General features: G+C 40.3%; 1 protein-coding gene across 1 annotated transcript; it reads left to right on the top strand.

The window, feature by feature from the left end:
* Positions 1-3,143: 3,143 nt before the first annotated feature.
* Positions 3,144-9,777, top strand: Ttr (transthyretin). Its single transcript, XM_020187347.2, has 4 exons — positions 3,144-3,300; positions 4,168-4,298; positions 6,231-6,366; positions 9,524-9,777. The coding sequence occupies exons 1-4, from the start codon at positions 3,232-3,234 to the stop codon at positions 9,629-9,631; spliced, it is 444 nt and encodes a 147-aa protein (XP_020042936.1). The 5' UTR covers positions 3,144-3,231; the 3' UTR covers positions 9,632-9,777.
* The last annotated feature ends 620 nt before the right edge of the window (positions 9,778-10,397 follow it).

Here is a 10,397-nt window from a genome sequence, read left to right as displayed (position 1 = left end):
TATATCTCTTGACCTTAATTCATCCTTCTTGTTAAATCCCATGTGGCCATCCTCCCAGACAAGCTTTCACAAACTCCAATACAGGAAGGGCAGACCTTCTCATCTCTGGAAAACCATGTCTATCCACACAGTCCTCTCTCATCCAGAATTGTCTCTTAATCAAGAAGCTTTGGGTTTCTCGTGTTTATGTCAATGCTATTTGTTCTACACAAATATTCCTTCAAGAAAGAATACATTCTCACACTCTTTTTCAATTTGTCCTTCTTGCCTCAACCTTGCTCTTCTCTTACCTAAAACACTACAAGTCTCTTCTCTAGAATATCTCTGACTTTGACTCCAGATTACCTACTCTGGATCTTTAGGCCTCTGCCCAAATTTTCTCTCCTTTTTATATTAAAAATAATCTCTGTCTCTGTAAAGTTTATCAGTGATTTTCTAATCCAATTCAGGGCCCTCCCTGTTCTCTGAATTGCCTCACTTTCTCTCCACCTCCTAGTCTGGTTCAAATATAAATTTTATTAATGATTTCCAGATTAATGACAGTTCAGCAAGCAAGCAAGTCAAAGTGTCCAAGGGCATGTGGCATGGAGAGTGCTGTAGTGTACTGACTTACTGAATCAATTAGCAAATGGTGCCAATAGGATGGGACTGGAACTAACAGGATGAGATGGACCAGAGACAAAATTGATAAGTAAGAAAAGCACGACATGATGAATATTCTATAGTTATTTCAGATCATGGTGACCAAAACATCATAGTGTTTTGATTGAGGAAGGGTCCAGAGATTATAGTTATGAGTGCACTCAGGGTGCAACATTTTGGAATAGCATACCTTTGCCAAGGGGCAACTGTCTCATCTCCACGTCCTGTGGGTTGACCTGCTCTTCTCTGGAGCATGTGTTCAATTCAGTGCATCACATTTGAAAAGAGACATTGACCAAGGGAGGAGGACAAAGGGCAGGTTTCTGGATGGTGAGGATTCCAGGAACAATGTTTGATGAGAAATCACTCAAAGAAGTGGGGATGTCTATTTGGCAAAAGAAAATAAGCTGTTATATACTGCTTAAATAACTGTCAGCAGGCCAAAAATCACAAACTCAAATTTTTAAGAGATTGGGCAGGAATGCAGATGAGGAAAATAGGACATGCATAAAAAATTCTTAAGTGTTCAAGTATGATAGTGCTACTAGAAATGCCACCTGGCTTCAGCAATGGCAGGGAGGCCTACAGAGCTGTGATATCTGAAAGCAGGATCCCACCAATTGTTGTCCTGTAGAGATGAGCCCACTATTGCCATCTTTTCTGATTTCTCAAGACAAGCCAGAAATTCAGACTTTCATGCCACATGTTTCAACTTTAATTTTAGCAACTATTTGAAAATGTTAAAAGAAACAATGGTGCCTATGGGCAGATGAAAGCCCAGCATTGCCAGTTCATAAGATGTACAGGAGTAAATTCTTGGTTTCAACAGAGTACAGGGATAAAAGGCATAGGTGGAAGGTTTTTCTGAGTAATGAAAGAACTTTCAAATGTTTAGGATTCATAGTCAGAGAACAGGCTTTCTATCCAGGTTCTGAGCAATAGGAAATAATCAAGAGAATATTGGATGACAATATATGAGAAATGTTAAAAGGATTTCTCCTTAGGCATAAATGTTGAACTAAATCATATTACAATTGTGTTTTCACAGCAGAATCATTTCCAGTTTACAAAAGCTTTGATATCACCTCATATTTAAAGTTATTGGAACAATTCTTCAAAGTTGAAAAGTAAGATACTAAATAACTTGCAGAATCATGCAGGAAACTGATAACAGAATAGGCCCAAGTGACTCAAAGCCTCTAACTCCATATTCAAAACTCTTTCCATGCTGCTTTGTAGGCAGACTCGAAGGCTGTGAGATTCTGTCCCTAGTAATGCTCTCACTGAATTCATTCATTGGTATTTTCCCATAGCCAACATGCTCTTCTGGAATCTCCTGCTCAATTCCATATTTCCGGGATGTCTTCCCTTTCCTTCCATATCTCCCTGGAGGCTTGTATCTTTCATGGTGTTTTTTTTTTTAATATCTTCCAACCTGAGTCTATCAACTATAGGAAGGTTCTCCCAACAATCAGTGCTCCAAACTGGACTTATTTTTGACATGTACCTGTCCAAAACATTTATCTTCTATCTCTTACATATTTGTCTTTATGTCAAAGGCCTGTCTTAATTTATCCAGGAACAAAGACACATACATGAGTTGTTACTTGATCAATAAATCATCAAATTATTGTTTTTTCTAGACTTGTAGGTCAGCCAGGAGGAAGAGATGTTGTCAACTATGGCTTCTAGTTCTAACAATCATCCCTACTTCCAGAAATTTCAATTCTGATGAAAGCCAGTTGGGTAGCCTTTGCCCCACATGCCCAGATGAGGAGACAGAGTAAAGATTTGGCTGTCTGTATTTCATGCTGATCAATGCCAATATGAAATATAACATCATTCCTTAGGGTGAGGTGAAACTTATCTGGGAAGAACACACACACACATCCCTTATCTAGGAAGAATACACACACTTAGGAAATACTCTCAGTTTAATATCTCATCACACACACACACACACACACACACACACACACAAAATATGGAGAAATCCCTGACTAAGCAAAGCTTCCAAATGATTTAGATTAGCTAAAACAGACTTTTTAAAATGAAGCACCGCCAATGGTTTTTCCGTGTTGACTCATGGACATTAATCTAGTGCAAGGACATTTTCTGATATACTAGATTTAGGCCTGTGCAGCCGGCTGTGTGAAATAATCATGACTTGCCGCTCTCATTTAAAATGAAAGACAAAAATGTAGAGAAAATGGAAAACATGCATAGAAAGAGGCAAGGGGGGCAGGCAAGGGGGGCGGGGATATCCCAAGAATTCTGCTGCATTCAGCCCAGCAGGGAGAAGCCTGTTTTTGTTAGGTTTGGATTGTTTGTTTTGTTTTGGTGATCTAGCTGGTCAAATGACCAGTTAAGAATATTTCATAGAGTGAATGTTCCGATGCTCTAATCTCTCTAGGCAAGGTTCATATTTGTGTGGGTTACTCATTCTCCCTTTGTTGACTAAGTCAATAATCAGAATCAGCAGGTTTGGAGTAAGATTGGCAGGGATCAGCAGCCTGGCTTGGGAGAAGGAAGTATAAAAGCCCCCAACCTGGGAGCAGCCATTACAGAAGTCCACTAGTTCTTGGCAGGATGGCTTCTCACAGTTTGCTTCTCCTTTGCCTTGCTGGACTGGTATTTGTGTCTGAGGCTGACCCTACGGTGAGTGTTTGATCCTATGAGGTCCTTTTCATATATTGCACATGTACATTAGATGAAACAGAAGTGACTTCTAGCTTTGGCAACCAGCTTGTGTTCCTAGTACAGGGGTACCCAGCATCTATGTTTAACAACAGCAAGTTAAGGCAGAGTTTGCTGACTGGGGCTCAAGTCCTGGGCTCTTTCAGCTGTTGCCTTGGTATATTGAGTATAATGCTTAGCACCTCAATGTCCTCAGATAGATGCTAGAAATAAAAACATGATATCAAAGAAGCTGTTAATACTGAATTTTCATAAAAGCATCTCTTTATAAAATATATTGGGGAAAACTCTATGAGTTTATAATCTGGCCCGTTAGCTAATCAAAATGTATTTGGCTGGTGAACAACATTCTAGAGCAGTACTGATTCTTAAATCTGTTAGAATTAAACTAATACTATAAAATGTATCTGGAAGTACTCTGGCATTATTTTATACCAACTGATAACAGGGAATTATTATAGCAACAGTTGATTAAAATGATCTCAAGGAAAATAACTCTGGCACATTGCACCTTTTCAGTAATTTCACTCAAATGGAGAGGCTGAACAGAGCAACTGTTCTCAGAGGGCCTATTTTCTCTTTTAAAATTCATTACACATGTTCCAGGTCGATAGCAGTGTGTCTGGAGGAGAAACCATTCTTGCTTTGGAAACAATTATGTCTGTGTTATACCGAGTAGGGAAGCTCATTAATTGTCAACACTTATGTTACTGATAATGGGATCAGCGTGTACTTCCAGCTTTGTTCCAAATGTCCAGCATGGTAAAGAATAAATCCTTTCCCTTTGATCAATTTTGTTGAATTCTCACTTGTTTTCTCTATGTCCAGGCCACTGAGCAATCCAAATGTCCTCTGATGGTCAAAGTCCTGGACGCTGTCCGAGGCAGCCCTGCTGTCAATGTGGGTGTACAAGTTTTCAAAAAGGCTGCTGATGAGTCTTGGGAACCATTTGCCTCTGGGTAAGTTACCAAAGACCCCTGCTAAGGACTGATTATATCTTCCCCCTCCCCCTGCACTTGTGAGAAAGAGGCTTACATCATCCACTAACGAATCTATAAGTAGATTTAAAAAGTGGGTAGGGCTGGAGGTTTGGATCAAAGCCCTGAGTTCAATACCCAATACTGGAAAAAAAAAAACAAAAACCCAAAACAAAAAAAATATGTTTTTCCCCTAAAATGTGAGCAAGGGGTCAAGTGTGCCCTGACAAGGATCCCTGTTCTTCCTTTACTTTCCTGAGAGTAACAAAGAACTAGAGTGTCATTTAGGGCTGATGGTTAGGAAAAGGAAAAGAAGGAGTCAGTAGCTCTTCTACTTTTCACGTCACAGACCACTGACACACACATACAAAAATATATATGTAATTTTAGGGGTTTCATAGGTTTTTTGGTAACCCTGGGTGACACGCAGGCTGAGAGCCCTTATCTTAGAATTTTAGGAAGGATGTATAATGTTTGTTAATTTGCTAATGAAAGGAAAGAAATTGATAAAACACCTACCTGGAGTTTACTTGGATCATTAAGAATCCAAGGATTTTTGTCTAATGACAAAAGTGTAAGGCTGGTGGCTGTCAAGCTCGTAAGGAAAAATACCTAAGAGAAGGACATGTAAGGCAAAAATCCAGCTACAAACTAAAATTGCAATCTCCCAATACTTGTGCAAAATGAATCCTCAACCTTCATTAGCTACTTTACAATCGTCAGGGAGGCTTTATTTTTTTTTTAAAAAAACCTCCCTTAGTAAGAATTTCAAAGAAAATACATACTAGAAAACCTAAGCAAAGTAACCAAAAGGAAGAACAAGTAAGAAACCTCAGCTCTAAACAGAAGAGGAGCTGCGAAGTATTTATGCCTCCTGGGAGAAGGTTTCCTGTTGGGTTTTAGTTGCATCCCCAGAACTACATTGTGAGTCTTCACCCACGATTGGGATGATTGTTGTCTTTTGTGGGATTTTAATTGAGGTTTTATTTGTTAATTTATTTATGTTTATATAAAATGCCAAACACAACATGGAAAGTGGTTAAAAAGAATATTCTAAGTGGGAGATAGAATGGGCACCAAAAATATTCACATTTTTTTATGAATCTTTCTTCTTGTATCAAGACACACACACAAAAGGAAGTGAAAAGGCTAGATGGGGGCAGGTATGGCTAAATTACTAAAGATGACTCCCATTTTTATCTTAGCTTTTGTAGTCGAACAGGGAGCAATTTCTAACATTTCAACTACTGAGCTGGTACCTATATGCAAATGAAAGTTGCCTAGTATTTGTTGTTGACAAATAATATTACTAAAAAGATAAGCATATAAAGGGAAAAGATTCAGATGCAGGTCTTCTTTATTCATTAGCTCTTTCTTTGTGTGTGTACAAATGATACTGCCTCTGGAAGGTCCCTCAGGCTAGGGGACCCAGGAGCAAGACCCTGCTGTCCTGTCATGCAGGATTGCAGAGTTATAGAGCAGCTTACATGAACTTTCATCTAATCACCAGCCCTGAACCCTGAATTTTTTGGTGGTGGTGCTGCTGCTGGCGATCAATTCCAGGGGTTCACACATGCTTGGCAAGAATTCTATTTAGCTGCACCCCAGCCCTTAGGATTTTTATTTTTATTCCTATATTTTGTTCTCATAAGAGCAAAAATCCACAATAAGCTTTTGGAAAAATTTCTATGAATTTCCTACCATATAATTTCAAAGAGTTATTAGAGTTTTTCCCCTCCTCACTTAGTTAAGGGAAAAAATATTTCTGTATCTATATATAATTTTTAATATATGTTTAAGTATATGAGTTTTTATATATTCTTTATCACACACAAATGCTCACAAGTGTGTGTGCTCTGCCATGTCATTTGTTCCTTTTGTGACTAACCTAACCTGGACTTTCATACCTTACAGGAAAACCAGCAACACTGGAGAGCTTCATGGGCTCACCACAAATAAGAAGTTTGTAGAAGGTATGTACAAAGTCGAAATAGACACCAAATCCTACTGGAAGGCACTGGGCATTTCCCCGTTCCATGAGTACGCAGAGGTGAGTATATAGAGCTTTCATGTGTTTTTGGCATGTCCCAGGAAATGCACAGTTTGCACTCAGCCTACCATGTAAATGTCGTAAGGAATTTTCCAAAAGGAAAGCACAGCCTCCCTTTCCCATCCTCTAACCAGAAATCCCCAACACACCCAGGAGCAAACCTTTTTCTGAGTTTGTTGAGAACTCATTTAGTAACATCACCTGAACTCCCATGACCCCATTTATGTTCTGTTCACATGAATATTTCTTTGCTGAAGAAATATTGATTTGTTCGGTTAAAAGCAGCCCCCAGGCCCTCAGGGTCTGAACTCAGGACTTCATGCTTATGCTTGAGCCACCTCCAGCCCCATATCACTTCTCTAAAACCTGAACAATTCTTCATTCTGAAACACATCTGGCTCCCCAGAGGGTTTGGACAAGCAATTCTTGCCAAAGCACAGAAAAACAATAAATTCAAGATAATAATGACAACACAATAGATAAATTTACCAAGTGTACATCACATTATCAGGAACTATGGCAAGTGTTTTCTGTATGTAACCTACTTTATCCTCATGACCAACTCACTAAGGTCAGTCACATTATTATTTTCATTTCACAGAAGAAGAAAGTGAGGCATGGGGAAGTTTACTACCTTGTCAAAGGTCACATAACGAATCAGTAGGGGAGTACTTACCACCAGGGTGCAGAATGGGTTTAGCTTCAACGTGGCTATGCCTCCTAGCGACTTGGGAAGCTTTTCCCCTTTGAACAACCAAGCTAAAACAAAAACAAGCAAATCAAAGCCACATGTGTACCTTTTTCTTGCGTTCTTTTTCAGTTCTAGTGATCAAACTCTGGGCCTTGTGCATGCTAGGCAAGCAATCTACCACTAAGCTATACTCCCAGCTCAAAAGACCAATCCAATTTTTTTTTTTGTCCAGTGCAAAATAAAGGGGGGGACACACAGCGGTATCTGATTTTTGTTCGTTTGTTTTTTTGGCCTCAAACTCATGATCCTCCTGCCTCAGTCACCTGAGTGCTGGGATTATGATGGGTGCTACAATATCTGGCTCAATATTTGTAACCCCTGATTTGCACTCTGTTCTTCTGTTTATGAGGTATGGATCCTCAAACAGTTATACACAGTCCCAATCTCCCTGCCTCCTCCTAGTCTTCCCTCTGTAAGTCATTTAAAACAGATGGCTGTCATGGAAATAGAATCCAGACATGTTGGTCAGAGTTAAAGATCAACTAATTCCATCCAAAATAGCTCAACATGAAAGGGAACCATTCTTGCTGGCTTAGTCATGGATGAGACTTTCAATTAACATAGTGCTTTTGCCAAACATTGTTCCCAGGGAAACTGTATTTGACTTCCGGGGCCCACAAAAGTGACCAAGGAGTCCTAGCCATCAAGAAGCATGTGTCTGGCTCCTCCTCAGCCAGGCAATAAGACACCGAGCCAATCAGAGCAGGTGTAGGTTTTAGATGGTGCACCACAAGATACTCTGAACCCCTGTCTTGAACACTGGATCATCCTCCATGGGACCACTGTTTGCCCAGGGTCTCAGCTTGATGAGGGAATCTGAAGATATTCATAGCCACATTACCCATGGCACATTGCTCCTATTAGACTACTTGTCTGCTCTTCACTCATTTAGTATTCACTTGACAAACATTTTCAAATAAAAACCTTCCATGTGTTGAGTACTCTGCTAGGTGCTAGAGATTTAGAAGTGAACAGACATCCCTGCCCTTGGCATGAAAGGGAAGGGGTACTCTAATACATAGCAGAATCACGAGTCTGGCTTGGAGCCTGAATGGACATGGGGGTGGGAGAGAAAGAATAATGAAGCTTAGATCCTACTGCCTCGTGGTCACTGGTGTGTGGTGGCTTCAGTCACAAGCTCCTTTGCTGTGTCTGCTTCCAGTAAGATCCTTCCAGAGATGGAGTCCTTCAGAGCAGGCCACCTCCTCCCAGCCAGTGACCAAGGTAGTCATATCAGACTTACCAAGGAAAATTATGAAACTTCCTTCAGAACCATTCACTTCTTCACTTCATGGAGTTTTGCTCACAGGTTACACCGTTTCCAATTCTGAAGATTCCGAAGAATCAAGTGGAATAGAGGACTATGTCACCAAAAAAAAAAAAAAAAAAAAAAAAAGATAAGAAAGTTAGCCCTAAAGGGCTGATCTGTTTTCACTATAATTCACTCAGTCATACAGGTTTCCTTTCCTTTGCCCATATTTGGAACAGAAAGTAGCCAAAGCTCAACCCAGGGCCTGTATACAAAATAAGAAAAATTACACATATCCTCACTGCCCACCAAGTCTCCCCTGAAGAGAATTTGTCCTGGTTGGCCTCACTCTGGACACCAGTGCTGTCCCAGCACCAGAGTCTTAGATGCTTTACTGAATTTGAGAAGTGCAAAACTAATTAATTGCAGCAATACTTCAATCCATAATTTGCCCAATCAGAAAACTTAAATGAGTCCCAAAGCTTGCGGGTGTATTTCGGAATTCCAACTGGATCTTCCACTCACTGCTGGAATATAAATAGAGCCCTATACTGCTTTTACTCTATAACTCTTTCCTTGCTAAATACTTAAAAATGTTCATCTTCTTCATGTTTGAAAATGCAAAGGAACTGTGGGAGAAAACCTCTGGGTGTGAAGACAGGAGACTTCATTCTTGGTGTGGCTCTGTCACTGTATCAACTTGGCAAACACTAAAGCAGAATTCTGGTTTGCTTATCTGTATTTGCTGCTCAGCTTCAAAATTCTAGGTCTCAGAGTCTATGGTTGGGACTTAGCAGTCACCATTCCCAGCAGGTCTTCAGTCATTGGATGCCAATGTTCCCTCCTTCCCCATCTTTTTCTGAACCTCTGAAAATGAACAAGAGTCTAAAGGCTCTCTGTTACTCCCCTGAGTGAAGGCTAGGGTCATCCAGAGTGTTGGTGTGAGTTTGCAAAGCAAGAGAGCTGCTTGCGCAGGCAATAAGGAGGAAGACCTCTGAGAGCTGCACAAGGTTCCAAAGGCTTAGCTTGCTGGCATATTTGGATTTTTACTTGTTGTTCTAGTTATTCCAAAAAAAATGAGCTAATAAAATAAAAACAATTAATTTGGCTCTCTGTCTGTGGCTCACTTTTTGAGTTCTGTCTGTCTTCTCTCCTAGGTGGTGTTCATCGCCAATGATTCTGGCTTCCGCCACTACACCATTGCGGCTCTGCTCAGCCCCTACTCCTACTCCACCACTGCTTTGGTCAGCAACCCACAGGAGTGAGGGACTTGACTGAAGAGAGACTGGAATTCATGTAACCAGCAGTATTCCATTTTTACTAAGCAGTGTTTTCACTCTATAAACTGTATTAGAAACTCAGGAAGAGACCATAAAACATTCCTATTAAAGCACTTCTCATTTCATTTGAACTTGATGTTTTTATTCCCTCACTGTTTCCTCCCTTTCCCTCCCCAAATCCAAATTTTGCAGGGAAGCAAAAGAATTCTAGAAAGTCTCTGGCCAGAACTCGGGGAGAGAATCAAATTTCCAATGTTTTGCAAGCAAAGTACATATTATGCACAGACTGTTGCCATTAAAAACACACATCTTGAAAACAAGAAAGCTTTGTTTTCCTAGAACCTTAGTAAATAGCAAAAAATTGTAAGGACCCAATTCTTTACTCTGGGCATATTTCTTTTACACCATTTATGATGTCAAGACTAGTGCAGCTCCAGTGGTACCTACCTGAGGTGACTATGCCCCTCTGATCTAGCATAGATCAACTCTACCAGCAATCAGCTGAGGAAGGGACATAACCACAGAGCCCTCCCACATCCAATCTACTTAAACTAATACAGAATTCATGTAAGAAAAACCCACATGTGCCAGGCAGTGTTGCAGGTATTCTAAGCATCAAGAATAAGACCTAGGGCCTGTGTTTATTTATCTTTTGAGAAGATAACTATCTCATTCACCGTGAGTTGACAGGGGCTGTGGTACAAGGCACAGTGTGGGTTTGAAGGAAGAAGAAGGCAACAGCCTGGAGAAG

The sequence above is a fragment of the Castor canadensis genome, chromosome 4 (assembly GCF_047511655.1).
Source record: "Castor canadensis chromosome 4, mCasCan1.hap1v2, whole genome shotgun sequence".
Classification (NCBI taxonomy): Eukaryota; Metazoa; Chordata; class Mammalia; order Rodentia; family Castoridae; genus Castor; species Castor canadensis.
The sequence above is the reverse complement of the archived record's forward strand: the minus strand, read 5'-3'. Positions and strand labels throughout refer to the sequence as shown.

Coding starts and splice junctions, on each gene's coding strand:
- Ttr (XM_020187347.2), top strand. CDS start 3,232: ATGGCTTCTCACAGTTTGCTTCTCCTTTGCCTTGCTGGACTGGTATTT. Junction 4,299..6,230: donor TGGGAACCATTTGCCTCTGG/GTAAGTTACCAA, acceptor CATACCTTACAG/GAAAACCAGCAACACTGGAG. Junction 6,367..9,523: donor CGTTCCATGAGTACGCAGAG/GTGAGTATATAG, acceptor CTTCTCTCCTAG/GTGGTGTTCATCGCCAATGA.